Source organism: Anoplopoma fimbria, chromosome 22 (genome assembly GCF_027596085.1).
Source record: "Anoplopoma fimbria isolate UVic2021 breed Golden Eagle Sablefish chromosome 22, Afim_UVic_2022, whole genome shotgun sequence".
NCBI classification, from domain to species: Eukaryota; Metazoa; Chordata; class Actinopteri; order Perciformes; family Anoplopomatidae; genus Anoplopoma; species Anoplopoma fimbria.
Window position 1 is genome coordinate 5,641,401 of NC_072470.1, and position 21,442 is coordinate 5,662,842.

The 21,442-nt window shown below is 45.2% G+C and overlaps 1 protein-coding gene across 1 annotated transcript in view; it reads right to left on the bottom strand.

Moving 5' to 3' along the window:
- Window positions 1-731: 731 nt before the first annotated feature.
- si:ch73-383l1.1 (receptor tyrosine-protein kinase erbB-4) overlaps window positions 732-21,442 on the bottom strand; it is a 208,275-nt gene continuing 187,564 nt past the window's right edge. The window contains exons 21-27 of the mRNA XM_054624191.1: window positions 10,410-10,565; window positions 8,134-8,209; window positions 7,760-7,906; window positions 4,549-4,646; window positions 4,218-4,388; window positions 2,489-2,774; window positions 732-1,561 (exon numbers count right to left, since the gene is read on the bottom strand). Of these exons, the coding sequence (XP_054480166.1) occupies window positions 732-1,561; window positions 2,489-2,774; window positions 4,218-4,388; window positions 4,549-4,646; window positions 7,760-7,906; window positions 8,134-8,209; window positions 10,410-10,565 (1,764 nt within the window). The remainder of the gene's footprint in view (window positions 1,562-2,488; window positions 2,775-4,217; window positions 4,389-4,548; window positions 4,647-7,759; window positions 7,907-8,133; window positions 8,210-10,409; window positions 10,566-21,442) is intronic.

The window sequence follows — 21,442 nt, forward strand, 5'->3', positions numbered from 1 at the left end:
ATAATACAGTCCTATAGGCAAAGAGATTGAATATGATTGATCTGCTTTCAGTGCTTTGTTTTTTATGTTACTGGAAGTCTTGCCAAAACCATTTCAGTCCTTTATCCTCCAAAGTACATATTTGTTGTTTTGCCTCACTCTACAAGGTCATTCACAAAACAAGATATCTTGACATCGAATAGACTGTATTCACTCCGTATGTTTGCTTATTTCAGAAACCCTTAGAAGCTAGTGTTCATCCTCAGACCTTTATACTGGAAAAATAACAAAATATCTTGTTCCTCTCATGAATCTGACACCGCAGTGGCTGGCAGTGAGTTCAGGTCCCCTTAAGCCAAATCCATCTTGTTTGACGCCATTGTGGTCTACCACGCTGGGTCAACGCGGTACGTCCACTGCTGTGAGACAGTCATGTGTCCGCTGTTTGCCAAAAAAGCTACCATAAGCTTTGTGTCCTCACTGACATGGAGCGCAGTCTCTTATCTACAGGACAGGAAATGGACTGGATTGGATGTAGTGGAGGTGCGTGAGTCTGAGCTGGGACTGCTTGGCTCGGTTCGGCCCACCACCATGCCGCTACAGTCTACGGCAGATGGCACGTTGTTTGGAAAGAGTTGGGGGCTCCTTTTGTGGCCGCTCCCCCTCTGTGTGGAACAGTGGAACCGGAGAGGATGTCTGGGTTACGGGAGGCGGGAGTCATATTGAGGAACGTTTTTGTCAAGTGGAACGATTTAGACCACAGTGTTCCGCTGCCGGTAGGGCGGAGGCGGCAAGACGGTGCCGGATTTCAGGGAAAACTCCGACATGTACTCGGGGTTTTCAGCTACCGCCGGCCGTATGTGTCCGTTCTGTTTATAGAAGAGCTTGGCGTTGGTGGAACCGCCCTGGGCGCCCTCAGGAGCCGTTTGGTTCGACGATTTTGGAGGCAAGCTGTGCTGCCAGTACTCTGGATTGTCAAAGGTCACCTTCAGCTTTTTCCCGCTGACTTTCCCTGACGGCAGTCCGTGCTTCAGCAGGCTGGCGGGGTGCGTGGTGGCGTGGATCTGGTAGGCTGGCAGGCTGCCGTGCCCGAGGGTGGCCGAAGTGGAGAGGGCACCGGACTGGCACACCTGGGCTTGGGCAGTAGTTCCTGTTTGGCTCTGGCTGGCGGAGCCGCCACCTGGATTGACAGGTTGTCCCGCAGGTTTGTGGGTGTGGTGGCCGTGGAGGATGTGGGTCGGTGGGCCATGGTGGCAAGGCAAGCCAGATGGAGAGGGCTGGCCAGTGGGGAGGGGGTAGTGGGGCAGGCTGGTCTGGATGGTGAGCGGGAGGTGGGAGCCTGAAGACGGGATGGAAGAAGGGGGCATGATGGGAAGGGGCAGACCATTCCTCCTCAGGGCTTCCAGGCCCAGATCGGCAGGGCTGTGGAAGGTGTTGAGGTACAGGGGCTCGTTGATGTACTCGTCCTCTCCTTTGGGCTGGCTGTTGGGTGTGCTGTGGTAACCCGGGTTGTCCAAGGCGTGGATCTCGCCGTTCTTACGCCGTGAGACAAACGGGTTCTCCTCAATGGGATTCAGATATTCTGTAGCACAGATCGGAAAAGAGAGGGGAGGGTGGGAAAGTGGAGAAAAAGAGACAAGGAGTTTGTGAGAAAATAATACGGACAAACAAAAAGATCCACAAAAAAAAAAATCAAATCAGGAGAAGAGCAAACAAAAGGAACGGAAATTGAAAGAGAGTAGGAGAAAGTGATCACTCGCTAATGAGGCGAGAAGATGGAGATGATAATGGCGATAATGGCAACCACTCAGGACCAGACGGGCAACATGCCAGCAGTTTTTTGGCACTGGAAACTCCATCTGCCGGGGGTGAAAATGCCAGCAAATGACCCCTCTTCGATGCTTCCAAGCGCTGTAATAGTGGGGTGTGAAACCTATTGATTTTGCCCACTCTTCCGCTCCTTGACATTGCATCAGATGCATTTTGCTGCAGGCTTTGTTATATTTTTGAGCTGCTCAAAAAAATCAAAGACGGTAGTGCGAGAGCAGGGCTGATGGAATGAATTATGATCAAAGGCAAAACATGACTCTGTAGTAGCCGACATACACCCGTAATAGAGACTGGGTAGGAATTTTAATCAATGGAATGAAATGAAATGAACAGGCTAAATGACACACGACTCAAGATCACATTTACTCTGTGAACAAGCAGAGCGATGACAGGGAAGAGGTGCAATGTGAAGTACGCACTGTAGAGGATGCACTTGTTTAAATTGTATTTATCTGTATTTCTATTGCACTGTGTTACTTATGTTTTATAAATTAGTGAGAGATAAACATAAAGAGGTAAGTGTGGTATTATCACCACTGATGAAATACAACTCTTAAAATGCATCATCACAACAATGCCCTGCAGGGCTGCAGAATTGTCTACCTGCATTTATTTTTAGCTTCTTCTGCTTGTGCTCTGGAAAAAAACAAAAAACTGTATTGTGTTTCACCTCGAGTACCTGAGGAGCTCTTGTCCTTCATGGGTGTCATGTATCCGTCCTCGTCGGTGTCCCCTCTGGGCGCCCTCTCCCCCAGGAAGATGGTGGGGTCGGCGCTGTACCTCTGGCCCCCGCTGTCCTCCCCTCCAGCCTGGCTCAGGCTCTTCTTATGCAGGCTCCCGTTGCAGCGCTGGTCCTCCAGGGCCGGACCCGGTCCACCCGTGGCTTCTGGGTTCACGCAGGCTTGGGCACCTGCCGCAGAGGCCTCTGAAGGGTTCGGACCACCATCTCGATATCCAAACTGGTTCTGAGGCAAAGGGTGGGTTGAGACAGGAGAAATGGTTTGTGAAGTTACTGAGCAAAGTGTAGTTTCTTTATTCTAAAGGACCTATTATGCGATAAAAGAGCTGGAAGATTGTATAACAAACTTCTGATGTCTAGAGTTCAATTGAACCACAACACATTCCCAAGAGGCATATGCCAAATATCATGAAGTTTGAGTCAGTTTGAGCCAGCTGTACGCCACCTGCGGCAAAGGAAGTGAGACTTTTAACCCGTGCAGCTGCCTGCTGAGGGTAAAAATCCTCTAACAAAGGTCTGACAGCGTAGTCATCAGCCTTAAGGGAGAGTGAAGGGCAGCCAGGCAGAGCTACCATTCAAACACCTGAACCTCAAAAAAGAACTAAAAAAAAAAAAAAAAAAAAAAAAAACCCCACAAGAAAATACAAAACATGACATGTGAAGCAAAGGGCTTCTGGAGGTTCTGTGTTGGACCGCCGTGGGCTATTTAACCCGGGCCCACTCCTCGGCACTCTTGCCAACTGTTAGCGCTGCAGCAGCAATTACAGGAAGCACAACAACACAGACAAAAAAAGGAAACGTCCTGAGGTTCTATCTGTCCACCTACTCCCACTGCCCCCCCCCCCCCCTCTGTTCATCCCTTCTTCAAAGCCAGTCATTATCCGCTCCTCTTTTCAAGTACGAGCAAATCAGCCCAGATTAGATAACCGTCTGTATCGGACTGCGTCTGAATAACTAACTTCCCGTGGCAAAGTCAGCCAGCCGATGGATTTGAACAATGACTTATTTTCCCTGTGTGGGCATGTAGAAGCTTTTGACTGCATAATCAAAGGAGTTCTGGGGGTGTTGACCTTGAATACGCAGGACCCTGAATAGATTACTGTGTGTGTGTGTGTGTTTTGGGGCTACGCGTGTGTCCATTAGGGAACAAAGAGCCGCTGGCAAATGGTTGGGTCATCGGGGGTAAAGGTGCATAAGATGCAGAGCCGTTTGGGCCAGCGGAACGTGGTGAATGCTGCTCAGCAAACAGCCGAGCCCGAGCTTATTGTCTACTAGTAAACGGCTGCGGCATTTTAAGAGTGGGTCTGTTATTTGCTTATGGAGCTCTGAGTAATGAAACCTGGGGCCTGGGGGAGATAGCGCATAAAGAGCCCAGGTTTAAACCGCACACGCTGGGATGGAAATGATGGAGGGGAGCCATTAGCAGAGCAAAATCATCAGTGTATTGGAAGTTCTTAACCACCTTGAGCACTCACAGAGGTCAGAGAGCTGGGCGGTTTATGACCGGAGAGAAATGAAAATACTATGTTTTGAGGTTAAAGAGATATGATGTGTTATTATCATAAAATATTTAATAGTACACCTTGTTTTGTGGAACCATCTCAAGACTCGAGCAAAATATGTGATTTAATACATGATTAAATATGTTTTTTGGGTGCTGAAGCCTTACTCTGTTGGAGTCCATGCGAGGCCTGGTGGTGTATGACGGAGGAGCCACGTTGTAACCCCGAGGCACCAGATACTCGTCAGCATCCATCAAGTCATTCAGGTCCTCCTCGTCCAGAAGGCTCTGGAAGAACTTGCTGTCATTGGGGCTGGGGAGCTTCATGCGGTCGTCCCCCTAAAAAGAGACACAATTTATTGTGATTTATTTCTTTTAACGGATGCTTTGCTGAGGTAATACTGGTCCACAAAATATGTTGTGGGATGTATTTTCCTTCAGACATTTAAACGCCTTATTATGGAGTTCTCTGACAGTGAGGCTGTTGAGGCAAACACACCTGGATGACCAGGTAGCGCTGGGGGTCCCGGGCCATTCTGCAGAACTCAGCAGCCAGCTCCTTGAACTTGGGCCTGCTGTCTGCATCAATCATCCAGCCTGGGGAAGAGATGGAGAAAGATGGAGCAGAGGAAGGGCATTAAGAGTTTGTGTGTACGGGGGGAAAAAAACACAAGACATAAACACAGTAAGTAGAAACGCAGCTTGCAGCTTCACTCAAGCAACCTCACCGACATTCTTCTGTGTGCCGAATACAAATGAAACAAAAATCCAATACATAACAAAAAAAAATCAATTTCTAGCTAAAATAATACTTAACAAACTGATGTTACATGATAGTAAACAGTTGAGCTGGTTAAGAGACAATGAAACACTTGCAGTTATCGCTGATTGCGCCTATATTTCTTAAACATGTGTACTTTAATTATCTTTAAAGGGACAGCTCACCCCGAAACCAAAAATATCTGGTTAATCAAGATAATCTATTTTATATTCTTTTCGATATTATTTTCTTTTAACCTAAGTATGTAATCATCTCTCTTTGCATTCTTTGTTCGGCCTTAGAAACCGTTAACTTGCAACGCTAGCAGAGACTTTTTACCGCAGTTTGTAAAGTGACCATTGTGTTTCCTAATCAGACAATAGAGAGTGACTGAACAGACATTTTTATAAATAAGTCAAATGTAAATGTTTGTCGAACGGATGAAAGTTCTTTAGAAAAAGCCGAAAGAGCAAACATGGTGTTGAATTTAGCAAACTTTCATCCATTCCGAGGGCTAAATGCTTCCCTCAAGGGCAGCTATTAAGGTGGAGGAAAACGTCTCTCCTCTCCCCGAGGCCACGGCTGCAGCAATAACCCCCCGCAGGTGAGGTGACAGCCGGGTGGTGTTTCTGCTCAGATTAGACAGCGACGCACACACAGTTCAGTGTCTGCATTACATATTCTATAACAGAGAGGCTAGAGTTGGGGGCTCGGTGCCTCTGGCAACCCTAAAGGGAGGTTCCGTGGATCAGCAGCAGAATACAAGTGCTTCTATTTACTTTATTCTAAAATTGAGTTTATCCCTACTACACTTATGCAGCTGTTTTTTTTAATCTAAAGTTTGTTTCCTGGAGCCGGCTCTCCCTGAATAAACCCCCGACCTTCTCTGCTGTCATTCCGTCTGCCACGCTCTTTCGCTCACTCCATCTCATTTTCACTCTAGCGCCCCACGCAGGCACATTACCCAAATGAGCTGCAATTACTCCGGCAATCAAACTCTATTTCATCTTTATTGGGGGTGGCGCTGAGGCGGAAGGGCCACGCAGTGTGACAGCGCTGCAAATCACAAACAAAGGCTCTCAGTCAACGCGTAATTAGAATTAATACGGCCAATTTGCTGAGATTTCTTGTGGCTTTTCCGGCGGGGCGGTGTGACCCTGCTGCTGGTCTGACTCTGTTCTTGACCTGCTTTGGACTATTTTTACTTGGGTTTTTTTTTTCTGCTGATGTCACACAACTTGTGTTTGCTTGAGGTTGTGTGATGGGTCTGTAGCATTGCAGTATGAGCATTACATTGGGTACAACTAGACAGCTATAGGAGAATGTAACGTGTGATGTTTATCAGATATGTGCCAGAAAGATTACTAGTAAATCAGAACTATGTAGGAGCCCCCCATGCAGGTTAAGGAAACCCCTTTAACCTCAGTGTTTATAACATTATTGTCCAGACATTTTTATGCAGCACATGCAAACAAATTACTCTCATCCTCCAGGGGGGGGAAACAGAAATCCTTTGGCTTTGTCATTAGGCTAAATAGCTGCAGGGCTTTCATGATTGCTTCTGTGCTGTCAAAAGCCATTGGCACTAGTTTCTCATTTGGAAAAAGAACATTTATATCTCATGACATTTCGGATCGGTTGAATTTTTATGTCATGGGAATATGTTTTGATATCTAGCTCCAAGCTGGATCACTTCATTCTCTTTCAACACGTGTGGCATTTCAGCACTCATCCAGAGTGAATCACTAGTGCACCAGTAGAGTCAGTTTAGATTCATAGAGCAAGAAGCAGCCAATAATAAGAAGGATATTCATAGTGCAGATACAATATTTGTGCAACCAAAAAAAAAAAAGTTGAAGTTTTATGAGATTTTTTTTTTCAGCCACCACCAGAAGACAGGGAGTGACGGCACCATAGTTTGGTTCAGGGTGGAGCGAGGACCAGACTGGTGCGAGGAAAAAAGGATAGCCAAACGGCCGTCAGCTGGCAGATCTCATAACACGGACTGGCTTGTACGTCTGGACCGTTTCCTGGTAATATGGGAGGGTGGATCCCTCCACAGACATGTAAACCACAGCCATGTGGAGGGAGCGGCAAGATGGGAGAATTTTGGGTGAGGATGAAGAGAAGGCGGGTTTTTTTGGGGACGAGCTGTGTGGGCTTGAGGGAGAGTTGGGGTAGGGCGGCTGGGAGGGGAGGTGTGGTAGTCCAGATGGAGGATGACACGAACAGGGACGCGGGCAGAGTCCCTGGTGAGGACTCGACTGCATGTTGCAGACCATAAACCAGCATCTCATTAGTTTCTCTGTCTCTGAATTGGTTTTTTCATCTCTTCACATATCAACTCTCTACTCCACAATTGAATGGAAAGCCCCTGAGCTCTGATACCACCTAACCAGATGCATATTAAAAACACTAACCCCTTTTATTAAACTACAGCTCGTCTGTGACACCTCAAGCTGCGTTGGAGCAGACAACATGATTTAAAAATAAGGTGACGTGCTCCACATCGCTCGCGGAGTTGGAGCGCTGCTCGGTAACATTGTTTTTAATGTCCCCACCTGTAGCTGAGGCAATGTGTGATATGTAGCAAGGGACAGGCTTTTTCCATTTCACTGATGACTAACTTTTATGTTCAGATTCTGTGGACGTACAATTTGGTGATCTGTACCCTGAGAAGATTTAAGTGTATTCATATCCCCCCTTTTAATATCTCTGGGAGTATTTGGCCTTGCAGGCAATGTTTTCAAACAATGAACAATGCGTTTGACATCGATAGTGCATTTTTTGTATCAAAGTATTTGGATTTTTCAGGTATTTAATAGCTTAATCTTGTAATTTCATCTGAAAAAAAGAGTTAGATGAGAAGATCAATACCACTCGGTCTTCCTATAAACCATATTCTTCATACACATATTGTTTGTAAGTCTATGTATGTGTGTCTCCTCACATTTGACCATGACCATGTAGACATCGATGGTGCAGATGGGTGGTTGCGGCAGACGCTCCCCTTTCTCCAGGATGTCCGGGATTTCTCGCGTGGGGATGCCGTCATACGGTTTGCCTCCGAATGTCATCAGCTCCCAGATGGTCACTCCTGGAGGATAAGGGAGGGGGGAGGGCAAGACAGACAGAGAGAGAGATAGATGGAGAGGAGAGACAAAGAGCCAGAGAACAAGATGAGCACAAAGAGAAGAGGGCAAAGAAATGCAAAGAAATGGACAGAGGATTTAAGGTCACTGACTTCTTTCCTCCCACACCTATGAGCACAACAAACAGTGACGTCCACACATACAGATGAACTATTATGCATGTAGCACCCACCATAACTCCACACGTCACTCTGATGGGTGAACTTCCTGTAGTGGATGCATTCCAGAGCCATCCATTTAATGGGCATCTGAGGAGAGAGGGACATGAACGTAAAGACGAGGATGATCCGCGCAAACGAAGACAAAAAAAGAAAATCAAAATAAGAAGCTTCACATCTATAAACACGTAAAAGGAACACTTTCCCATTTTGCTATGTGCTGCCACATCTTTTAATCTGTCGTTTGTGAGGTATTGGGAAATCGACAGTGCTTTCAACCATACTTTGCTCAATAGTACCCAAGTACCGTGATTGATTAGTTTCAGTCTCACCCAGAGATCATCAATAGCGAGCACGCTTTTTAAGGTACTAAATGAGATTGTATTGGCCAATTGTCTCGCATGATCTCAACAGTCTGCAGGTTTACAGCACACAGTGGGTGAAATCGTAATAAAAACGGGCCCGTTGACATTCCTGACAAGGACAACGGCACACATCGCCATATCCTAAGCGCCAGAAGATTTCCATATTGACTGTGGGAGGGGATTGTCCACTGAACAAGGCAATTATCTGGCCTTTTGCATGTGAACGCACACATGCACACAGATGTGCGCGCATCGGTCATTTGAAACACGGCCCCTGACACACACGCCTGCTCTTCAGGGAAATGACCAGGAAGAGGGGGGAAATGAAATGCGGCAGGTTTGGAAATGTGGCGCGGCCGCCTTCACCTTCATCCCTGTTGATTTATCTCTCGTGGCGCATCTATTTTTATGGCACACGTGTGTATCCGCTGACAACAGCTCTCATTTATCAAGGCTTCAGCGAATACCCACATGGAGTCAATCACTCAGATGGTTGCGTCCAGCATAGCCCCTCGCATTTATGGAAATACTTTATTTTTCATTTGCCCACTGATAACACCTCCGACTCAAGATGCAGCGGCTACCTTCGGGCCTCCAGCTGATGTAGCAATGAACTAGCCAATTAAATAGAGCGAGTTGATCAGGACAATTTGCAAAGTAAGGAAAAGGAGGAAAAGAGAAGGAGCTTCTGATTAATGTAGTCCGGGTCCCCAAAGAAAACAAACTGATTGGAGCAGTGGCTGCATTATTAGTTTGGATGAGGTGTTTCTAAATTGTATATTATTGAACTAAGTTCACCGGGCTTTGCCTGACCAAAAAGAGTTTCCCGGCTCTTAAATTGGTAAAGATGTCGCTCCATGTAACGTAAAATGAAATCTGCTCTTCTTTGTTTAGATCTCCACATCCAGATTCCTAATTTGAAAAAGGAAAAGACAGAATATTGTCATCTTTTCCTTTTCTATTTGTTTGATAAACAAGAAAATGATGCATCACAGCTGGCTAACATCTGGTGATGTGGAGCCAACACGTTATTGTGATTTCTCAATTCTGTCCCCTCCACTGGGTTTGAAGACAGCCACAGTTTGACGTTGGTCAAATTTCCTATTTCATGTTTCCAAAAGAAACATAAATACATGTAACTGTGTGACTGGCGGTTTCCACAACAAAAAGATGTGATTCCAGTAAAAGTTAGAGGTGACTGTCTTCTTCACTGTTACTGCTCCTGCTACACAGTGTCAGCAGGCGTAACACCAGCATTTACAGATTAATCTACTCTGTTTTCTGCCAAGAGAGGAAAAAGATGCGTTTTCAAATTTAGCTGGCTAAGGGAAGACAAGCTCTTGAGTTTGTGTGCAACGAAGAACAGACATTTGAAAAAGAAACAAGAATTAGAAAAAGAAATATAGAGGATAAGACAATCAAAGAAAATATATTGTATTTGTATTCATTATAAGAATTATATATAAGTATTAAAATGCAAATGTATATCGGGCGGGTGTGTAGGTGGGATTGGCAATTCTTCCGTGTATAAAATGTAAAATGCGAATAGCCGTAAGGCAAACTATACTATGAAATGTTGAACACAGAACATGCAAACATGCAAATGTGCAGGGCTATGTGCCAGACAAGGTTGAGGTCATCTTTTCATCTGTAGATTATTAATTGTGTTATGCTGCCTGTTCTGAAATTATTATTTGAGTTAATGCATCTTTTAAAAGGAAACAACAAAAATGTATGTTCTGACAATTAAAAGATTCACGTATAGCTGCAAACCTGGGACCTTTTGTTTTAATACTTTGTGTTTGCAGTATTTACTACTTATATATATATATCTATCCTATTTTTCTGTAAGCTGTCCTGTCCTTTGGGTAAGCGCTGTACACACACACACACAAAGACATGCTCACGCCTCCACTTACACCAACCTTGCCCCCGTCTGCGTTGTACTCCTTCTCGTCGGCGTCCAGCAGCCGGGCCAGACCGAAGTCGGTGATCTTTATGTGATTGGGCGACTTCACCAGCACGTTCCGGGCTGCCAGGTCCCTGTGGACCAGCCTCCTCTCCTCCAGGTACATCATCCCCTGAGAGAGAGAGAGAGAGAGAGAGAGAGAGAAAGAGAAAGTGAGATGACTATGAATCTTCTCATGGAGCCGTTAATCATTTCTTATTCAGTGATCGGAGCAGTCCGAGATCGTCGATGAGGTAAATGTCAGCTCTAACTGAAAATTATTGCCATAACTGTCATCATCATTAACGGCACACCCACCAAACATTTAGATTCAATCTTTCAGCGTTATCCTACCTCATTTGTATACGACTCTAGGAGGCAGAGACTCTTTTATAGCATCCCAGAGATGTCAGAAAGTCAGAAATTCAAACTTTTGACGTGTAAAAAGTCAGTAGAGTGAAGTGAAATTCCAAAATGTGTGCATATTTGAAATGTAGCAGTCTCTAAGTAAGATCGTTAAATATTCATGCAGGTTAAAAGAGTGCATTTCTCTCCACTGTAACTGAACCCGGCAGCTTGGACAACTAGAAATAAAACAAGCTGTGCGTCTTCAAGTGTGTAACATCAATATCTACTTATTTTAATGTGTCCAACTCCAGTGTAATCTTGTTCAGTCATAACTGATATTGTGTCTCTGCCATGTTGCCCTGTAATTGGGGGCCATTTTCAAGATGGCTAGGCAGAGAGAACAATGGATGTCCTTCCAATTTGTTAACGTTGATTATGAACACCCAACGAGCAAAGCCAGAAAAAAAACAAACAAAGCCTTGAGCGGAGAGAATGGCAACTTTGCTGTGCGGTCCTTAATGTGCTGCTCAATGGGCTGGATGGAGCAAGGACTCCTGACAGCCGCACAAAGAAAGATTTTATTTCACACGATTTATCCTCAAACACACGAGTCAGCACGGTCACAAACACACACGTACTCCTCTCCCGTCTTGTGTGCTCTGAGCTGAACAAAACAGCCAGACGAGGAGGCAGGCAGACAGGCAAGGCTGGGCCAATTGAAGTGTATTAGACTGGATGTTAAACAAGTGGATGCCACTTTGCAGGTGGATCAATAAAAAAACACCTTGATGAGCAGGGAGGCAGTCATTGTACTCAGCAGACAATGAAAAATTCCAACCAAGGCCCACGCCTCCGCTGGCTGTCCATTTGAAATGCTGTGAAAACACACATATATATATATATATATATATATATATATATATGTGTGTGTGTGTGTGTGTGTGTGTGTGCACATTTCGAGGCACGCTGCGCCAAAATGCTCGTTTCGCCCCGCGCCGCCTCCTCCCAGACAAATGTGAGGATAAATCGATAGCGCCGACGTCTGGCTCGCCGCCGGCTGAGCCCTCATCCATCATCCGCCGGCCTCACGGAGACAGACGCGTAGACACACACACACACACACACACACACACACACACACACACACACACGCTCGCTGACAGAGACCACCCGGAGACCCCCTATATGTTGAAGCAAGACATATTTCACAGAGCAGACTCGGTCACGCTCGCAATATTTCTATCTGTCAGTCCGTCTGCATGCCTCTCACTCTCTTTCTCTTTTATCTGCCATGTCCGGACACTTCCTCCTCCCTTATCCTTACAAGCCGCTGTGCCTCTGTCCTCGCCAAAGTACCGGGACAAGGCCCCAAACAGCCCCCTTTTACTGAAAGCGTATTTAAAATAGATTACTTCTAGGGGGGGGGGGGGCTCGGGCAGGCGATCAATAACAATGCTGATTACAATAAGCCCGAAGACGACCGTGCCACGCAATATTTATCCCCGATGTCAACGTCGAGAGGAATTAGGAATCAATGGCCCACACAGTCCATTAATACACTTCGACTTAAAGTGACAGCACAATGAGGGCAGGCCATCGCACTGACAGGGGGAATGTACAGCAGCTCAAGGAACCAATTAATTTTCAGCCTCTCCGGGGCGGTAAACACCGGCGTCCCAGTGGAGGACGAGGGGGCCCGCGTTTGGTTCCAGGCCGAGAGGGTCCCACTGATTTAACACTGCTTAAGTGTTACATTCCCCGGAGTCCTTGAACATAGAAGTGGAATTGGATAATTTGTGATTACATAACTTGTATATAGTAGATCATACAGGAACTTGCAGGGGGAAGTAATTAAATCTGCCAACTTTGGTAAACAACATTGCCGTTCAGTTGAAAAACCTCATTGCTTTTCGTGCTGCCGAGCCTTGAGCGCCACACAATATTACCTGTGTGAGATTGACAGGTAGAGATGGCCCCCTGTCTTCTATGTCAGAGCTTCCCTGATTGCTTGTAGGGTTCAGTTTATTACTGAAGCGAATGCATGTTGGTCACCTCATGAATTATAGATGAGGTTTGATGAAATAGTGCAAAATCCAGTTTCCAAAGTTGCTAACTGCAAGTTGCAACAACAGCTTGAGTGAATAGTGAATGTGTAAAGTACCTGCCCGGCAGGCAAATTCACTTTGTGCTCTCTCTCAGCCATTATATATATTATTTTTCCGGTGGAGAAAGCAAAGCCGTCTGCCTCGGAGGAAGAGCTACAATTGTATCCGTGCATCACTGCAAAGTTTCCGCTGAGCCGCTGCACTCAGAGTTCAAAGTATATGTTTACGACTGACCTTTTGAAGGCAAGCTGTACAAAAATGGAGGGAAAATGCATCTTGCCTGAGTCTCTTTTAGTTTCCTAACATGTACAAAGAAAAATGTAAAATATATAACTCCTAAACAACACATCCATGTGAAAATGTATACCTTACTGCACCGAGCAAACCTGTAACTCTTGGTTTTGAAAGTCTGCAGGTTCGCAGACACTAACAATCCGCACAGAGGCTCCTAAAGTTCACATCAGAGCCCTTAAGCACTTGCTGAATTTGCAGAGAGACAGGCCTAAGCCCTTGTGGACTTAACAGAAGTGCATCTTAAAGTCTGTGACACCGTGAGACCGACCGATGAAATTGAGACATTCAACCTGAGGCAAGGTCACTGGGAAAAGAAAAACAGGGCGGCAGTGAGCATGCAAAGGTTTCAAAGGACAACTGATTACATTCGCTCAGAGCTTGTACCTATAAAAGAGCCAATTTTTCAAGTTATTGAAGCAAAAACTTTACTTTTTGTATGTCAGCTTGACGGGTCGTGAGAAAGGATCTTAAATACAATGTCAAAGCTACAGTTGGTAACTTTGATAAAAATGTCTTTTTTCATATTTGCTCAAACTGTCACTATATCTTGACAATAGTACATGAGACAGTTAATCTGTGAAAAAAATCAGGTTCCTCTGCCTCCTTGTAGTCATTTGCAAGATTCCACCACGTCCAAGAAAACCAACCAATCAGAGGAGTCTCTAACGCAGCTGTCAATCACTACCCATGAACTCCTATTCAAACTGTCAAACAAGGCCGCTCTGGTCACTTGTGAATCAAGATTCTGTCGCCATGTTGCCTTTTTCTCACATCAAATGTTCTCAGAAACATATTTTTGTTATTTTCCAGATGCAAATTGAAAACATTTGTGATTCTTGCCATGTTGAAAACAATCGATTGAAAATCAAGCACCGCCCACCGACTAAGCAAACTTTCAAATGTTGGTTTCTGGAAACATCTGAGGCGAGAAATATAATCGATCATAACTGCTCTGATTGCTCAGAGCAGCGATTGACAGCAGCATTAGAGACCCCTGCTCTGATTGTTTTTTGTACTTCGGGCGCTGAATGCATATGATTTTGGGTGCCATAAGGAAGGCAGAGAAACATATTTTTTTCCACAGATTATATGTTTCATGTACTACTGTCAGGATATAGTAACATTTATTTTTTTATTAAAGGTAACAACTGTAGCTTTAAGGCCAGAACTTCTCTTCAACCTTGGAACAAGGGACTGAATTTTGTCATACCGCTCACACACTGCGTCTTTCCATTTGGATGGTGGGTAAGCCGTCTCACTGGGGAATTTACTTCTGTTGAAAAGAGGTCAAATAACAGCAGCAGATTTGACTACATTCGTCCGGTTCAGGCATGTCCTGAAAAACACCTACTTAAATCCTTTATGAAAGCTCGCTTTAGTGCTTTTCACAGCCTCTACAGCACACAGAGAGCTTAGCCACATGCTACACTGGAGCATCAAGGGTTAAGGACCCAGCAGCACTGTTGCACATCCCAAATGACACTGGGTCATGATTTAAGCCTGGAGAGCGTGAAGTGCTACTATAGTAGTTTGAAACATGAAACTTTTTTAACACTGTGCTTTTGACCTTTGCAGGAGTCAGAGTGTGCTTTAGGACAAGTCAGCGGCACTAGGACAACTTACTTGTGGAGCCAAATACTTCACCACCAAGCTGCTTCATGTGAAAGCCATCTTTACATCCAACTCATATCTTTGCTTTTACTCATATATTACACCTGCCAGACCTGTTGTTCTGTGTTACCAACACATACGGTTGATTATGACACTCACCTCGGAGGGAATAAGGCTTTGAATTACTCGTTTCCTCCGTTTAAGAGTTAAGTATATAGACTTGTGAGAGGATGTGGTTTGCTGTGAATACTTGATCCTTATCCGACCTGACGCCGGCTATCAACCAGGATAACATTTCTAAAGAACATCAAAAGTATCTTTTCATCTTTTCAGAGTCTTAAATTTGTTTACCGACACTAGAAGTTCTGAAAAGCACGCAACAGATCGGGTCGCGGCTGGTCTGTGACCCATCAGCACCGTCTCTCCTGCAGGAGAAAAAGAGGACTAAAGATTCTGACTCTTTGGTAATCTGAAGAAAAACAAGAGGATGAAACCAGGCATGAAAAAAAAAGAGTGGAGCAGTGTGGAATGTGAGGGAGCAGCGCACCTCAACGGTGCACTCAGATAAAAGATGCTGGGTGTAAAAGGCGAGCAGTTGGACGGTGAGTGGAGAAAGAGAAGAACGGACATGATGGAGTACAGAAGGTGCTAAATTCAACTCAGGTCTTCTGTGGATCTGGTGCGAGCTATACACTAACATGAAATAACTATTTAGCAAGACTTTTTCTGCATTTGTTGCCAGGCAACATGCTCTTTGAGGAACCGTCGGTGGTTAAATTGTTTTAATGATACAACTCGTGGGTACAAACGCTCTCACAGTATCCATAAGCTGCAGTTTTATTTGCGAATTCATGTAAAGAGAAGATGGACAATAAAGGGCTTCTTACAGGAACCAGAGTGTGAGGTGTCTGGTTCCAGGGGGAGCGATAAGAGCACCGCATGTGGTGTACCGCCCCCCACCAGCCGCCAAACACCCACCACCGCCCCTCCGAACGGGCGAGGAGGCAGCAACAATGTGAGCAATGTGGGACTGTCCGCACGCCGGGAACTGGGACCAGTGCGATAAGGAGCCTGCACAATGGGCCCTGCTCAGGTGGTGCAGGTGGTCGTCCGTCATGCGCTGTGTGCCGCGCTGGAGATAGAATTCCCACCGAGCTGGCGGTCCCCAAAGTGTATGCGGTAAAAAAAATAAAAATGTGTTTGTGTTGCATGTGTGTGAGAGAAAGACAGAAATAGAAGAAGCAGGAATGAGCCAGTCGTGGTCCAGATGTGCCTCTCTTTAATCATGTGTATGTATTCTGAAACCTCATTTTGAAAGTGAAGTCAGATCTGTTGCTAAAAACACCTCACATATCGGTTCAGCACGGAGCGATTTGTGTAAAAAAAAGAAATAAAAAAGTATCTCCTTGGAAACCAATAAGGTCCAACGTGCATCACCGGATGGATTGGATGGTTAATGGACGACTCAGGCGAACGTGACATAATGTGACACATATAATGGCAGCTCACTGGAGGCACAGCAGTCCAGGTGCAGGCCCATTTACTACGCATTCAGCCGTTCTGGAAACCACGGTGAAGCAAAAAAAAAAGAAAGAGCTATCAACCTGAGCGGAGTGTGTTTATGAGTGTGTGTGCAGCTGTGAGAACACAGTGAGAGATAACGCGAGGTTTGAATTCCCTCAGTGGGAGTGGAGTAAAAAGAACAATGTCGGACGACAATAACCGCCGCTCGCTTGCTTTCGTTCTTAATTTACCTCCACCTCAAGAGAGAGGGAACCAAATGTAAAATTCTCTGAGCTCTGTCGCCGTGATCTCAACTCCCCCGTGGGACACAGAGATCCATCCGAAATGTCACTGTGTAGGCAATAAAAGACCGCCGCTGGCAGATTTACATGAGCAAATGTCAATAATTTTTGGGCTACGGCGGCGGAATTAGAAAAAGGGGGGGGTAAACAGCAACTTGATCAGGTGGATGAATTCACTTCTTTCAAGTTAACCTGGAGCTAAAACAAAGCACTTCTTGCTGCATGGAGTCGGTGATTAGCTCCAACAGAAAGATGACATTTGCAGCGACGCGGCTAAACGTCCTTGCTGGGTGACGACGCTGTCCAAACATCAATTATCAGCGCTCAAGTGAGATCCTGTGAAGTTGGAAAGTAGCCTGTGGGCCGCAGTGAGGACGGTAATGACGGGTCTCATCCAACAGGTGAAGCAAACAGAGTGGAGGGAGACGAAAAAAAAAATCCTTATTTCAAATCAACTGAGCGCCGGGCTACACTCGCAACCTTCACGCTGAAGCCTATAATTTGCCCGCTACTTGCTGTGACACTGAGAAGTTATCATTTTTTAATCGTGGCGGGTAATTATCGCGGTGAGAAGCCAGCAGACTTGCCCGCTGGCTACTTCTGATATGGAAGGGGACCTATTTTTCTGTGAAAAACACGGGTTTTCTGCTTGTACATGAGTGCTAATACAAATCATATGCGTTCAGGCTCATGATTGCATATACCTGAGCACACAATGAGTATATGTTTGTTTATAACACGGCTGCTATTATGAAGAAAATGGAAGCTTGATTGCACTGAATTGAATCGGAACGTGGCAGAATATGAAAACTATATGAATATGACATTTGTTGGACTTGATAAAGGAAGAAAAAGCAGAATCCCAGCGTATTGGCGTCACGAGTAACAGGTGTGTGTGCGGAGAGAGGAGACCGATCCAATCAGGCCTCTCTACCCGCTGGATCTGGCAGTCAAATCCCTCCCCTTATGCATCCTTGAGCACTGCTGATCCGTACAGATAATTAGAAAGACCCGGGGGGCTTATCCCTCCACCGACCGCTCTCCTCATCACCTCCCGCTCCTCCTCCCCAGTCTCCCTCCACCCTGTCTCCCCTGTTTTTGTAGCATCAGCAGGGACATGTGCGTACTCCTGGGGACTGGTCCATGTGTGTGTGTGTTGTGTGTGCGTGTGTGTGTGTGGAGGAATTTGTGAACCGGGTTTGGAGGAAAACTGCTCAGGGTGCACATTAGTTGGTTTTCTTTTTTTTTTTTTTTTCTCATGGTGTAGAATAGTATTATGGGTTGCACTGTTTGGTAATCACGGCGTGATGTGCTTGCCGACAAGCTCGGAGATGCAAAGAATTGTGGGACTGCATTATTAATGAAGCCCCTGGGAAGTGAAGTGCTGAACATGGATCACTAGCACAGAGCCTGCTGACGGTATTCAATTCACTATAACTTAGTATAATGTGTTTTAGTAGGAAATACAGACTGGAATAAAAGAAGGTGAATGCATGGGATGGCATTGAACACATCAATCATTCACTATATATGATTGCCATTTAAAAGCATTTTCAACAAATGTACATAGACACGTATGTATTCATAACAGTGTGCATGAGATCCACTTTCTCTTTTAGCGATTGACATGGACTTCATCAGCCGTTAACTCTGTTTAAACTCTGTTTAATCCACAGCACTTTCAGGAGATCTTGTTCATGTTGGCTTTAATATTGTTGGGGACATGCGATGGTTAATATTAGTTATTTCAGCCAAAAATGATAATATAATAATATTGGCCACTGCAGCTTTGAGCAAAAGACAAAGCAAATAAGAGGGTCTTAGAGTTATTGTTTTAGCAAATTTCCAAGGTTAAAGTATTTTGATGCTATAGTGTTTTATTGCGAGAAACAAAACAGGTTTCTTCCAAAATGAACTTAATCTTAAAATGTGATACATTACACTGGAAGCTTAATGAATCCAAATCCAAAATGAAACCAAAGTATAACTGAAGAAGCCAAAAATTGAGAATTTAACTTGGCCCAAAGTGTTATGAATAACTTAACAGGAACACCTCCATCAACTCCTACCCATCCAAACACTGAAACTTTGGTCCTGACATTCCCCTCCACACTACTCATGTTCAACATGTCGCTGACAAATACGCTGAGTTGAAAAATAGGTTTCACCTCCAGGCTGCATCACGTTTGCTCATCACTCGCTGTAGTTGACAGGAGTCATATTACTCTTCCGTTCTTAATCATAATTGCCTAATTGCCTTTTAGTGCATAACAGAATATTTCCATCACTCTATAACTCCTGCCGTAACACGTTTTATTCACATCTACAGGATGGCAACAAGCACTGACATCTGAACACCAGTATGCTGTTTGAAAACAAACACGTATTCACGGCATCTTTCTGTGAAATCTTTCATATGTAAATATGTGTGTACGCCTGACTCTTCTGAGGAGCTCCATGAGTATCTCTGGGGGGTTTTCTGAGCATGCCCATGCTGTGTCTCTGCAGTTGTCTGTAGTGTTTTCAATGAGGGGACAAAGAGAGGCTCTGGAGATGTGTGAGGACGAGCTACGCAAGACAAAGACAAGGGACAATGTGTTGGAGAAAGAGACCTTGGGGGGCCACAAGGAGCATGGAGGGAGGAAACAAAGGGATTTCACCTAGAAAGTCAACTTATCTGATGCATGTCACAGGAGGAAAAAAAAAACTTCAGCAGTAGTGTAAATGTCTGAATACAAATGTCCATGTCGCCTGTGTCCAATGAGATGCGATGACATGATAAACACAAGAGCACAGCAGTATTAGGTGATTTGAGTCCATCCACCACTGAGGGAGGGAAAAGATGAAGGACGTTTGCAGGGGGTGGAGGGAGAGAGATCAGGAGGAGGAGGAGGAGGAGGAGGAGGAGGAGGAGGGAGGAAGTGTTAAGGCTTGGCTAATGAGCACAGGGCGATATGTGTTTGCTCAGCACAGAGCGGCGTTCACAGGGAAAGGGAATGACACCGAGGGCTCCACACTAAGCTTGACCAGATTGGATCTCCTGCCATCGGGTGGAGTCTCCGGGGAGCCACCGCGGGATGCAAATCTAAACACACACACACACACACACACACACACACACACACACACACACACACACACACACACACACACACACACACACACACACACACACACACACACACATGGATGCACACATATGGGGCCGAAGATTGGGGAGCCACGTTTAAAGGTCCTCGGATAAACTTTTTTTTCCCCCTGACTAAGCAGTGGGAGGAGATTTACTGCTGATTTGGCAGGAAAAAGAAATGTGTGTGTGTTATGTGGGTGTGTGGAGTCTTTTTTAGTTTTCCATACACATATCGCTGAAAGCATGTACTGTAAATGTACACGATCATGCCATTGCTTACCCTTACATGCTTCCAAGCATGTTTTACCACAAACGCAGTACAGTATAAAGCTCCCCTTGGAGAAATGATCTGAGGTCAGTGTTCAGCGCCATCATTAGCACTGTCAATCTGTTTAAAAAAAAAAACGCCGTTCACGCTGCTCTAACTGGAGGGTTTCCCTGCAGGGCATGTCTCGCTTATGTCAGTCCACGAGTTCGCCGGTGGGTATGTTTATACGAGTTATACCGAAAGCCTGAATGTGGCCTAGATACGAGCCTCCGTCAAGCAGCCACCCCACCCGAAAAAAAACAATCAAGACCCTCGTCCAGCCCAGGCTTCACTGCCAAAGTCAATCATTTCACCGGCAGGACAGCGACTTGCCGAATCTATTTTACTTTCATTATACTGAGCCGGAGGAGAGAGACTGTGAGAGGTAGACAGAGAGAGAGAGAGAGAGAGAGAGAGAAAGTGAGAGGAGAGGGGGAGAGAGGAGCCAAATTAAAAGACTCCCGTAGCCCTGCATACACTGAGTTCCGATCCCATATTTAATTCAGTGATTGATTTGTTCATTAAAATACATCCCAAACCTAATTATTCCATTAATAATCCAAAAGCTAATGAAAAAAAAAATACTCTGTATATATGTGTGTGTGTGTGTGAGAGGGTGAGAGAGGGAAAGAGAGAGGGAAAGACAGAATCAGTTAGTGAGTGATAAAGAGAAGACGGAGACAAGAGGGAGACGAAGGAAGAGACGGAGAACGAGGTCATTTTTTTGTTTGTTTTTTCCTCTGATAAATTCCTTACTTTCTACAGCTACACAAACATTTGCCCGCATGCAAACACACACACATACACACAAGGTCGTTTGAGGATATGTGGCCTGGAGTGGGTAATGGAGAGGGAGATGTAGGGCAAACTTTGACCTCCGATAAACATGAGCGAGCACATGGCCACCATGGAAACAGAAAAATGGGCAGATTTGTGATAGGAAAGGAGATGTAGCTGTTTATTAGTGGATGGAGGAAAGAAAAAGGAAAGGGTAAGAGAGGAAGAAAGTAGAACAGAAGAAGAGAAAAGGAAACTAAAGAAAAGTTAAAGAAAAAAAGTAGAAGAATGAAAGGAAAGGGCAGTAGAGCAATAAAAGAGGTAAGGAAAGAAAAGGAAAGGACACAACACACCTGTAAGGAGGTAAAGAAAGGGAACAGGACAGAAAGATAGGAAAGGAGAAGAAAAAACAAAAAAAAGGAAAGGAAAGATCCAGACTAATAAATGAAGGCCATTCGCACGGATCCAAAGAGACCTCTGTGTGTGTCCCGCATAATGCGAGTGTGTGTGTGTGCCGTAATGTGAGCGTCAGTCACTGTGTGTGGCAGTGGGAGTGGGGCAGCCCTGAGTGTGGCTGGAGATTAATGGGGGCCATTATCTCAATGCCCAAAACACTCAGTGATGAAGAGTCAC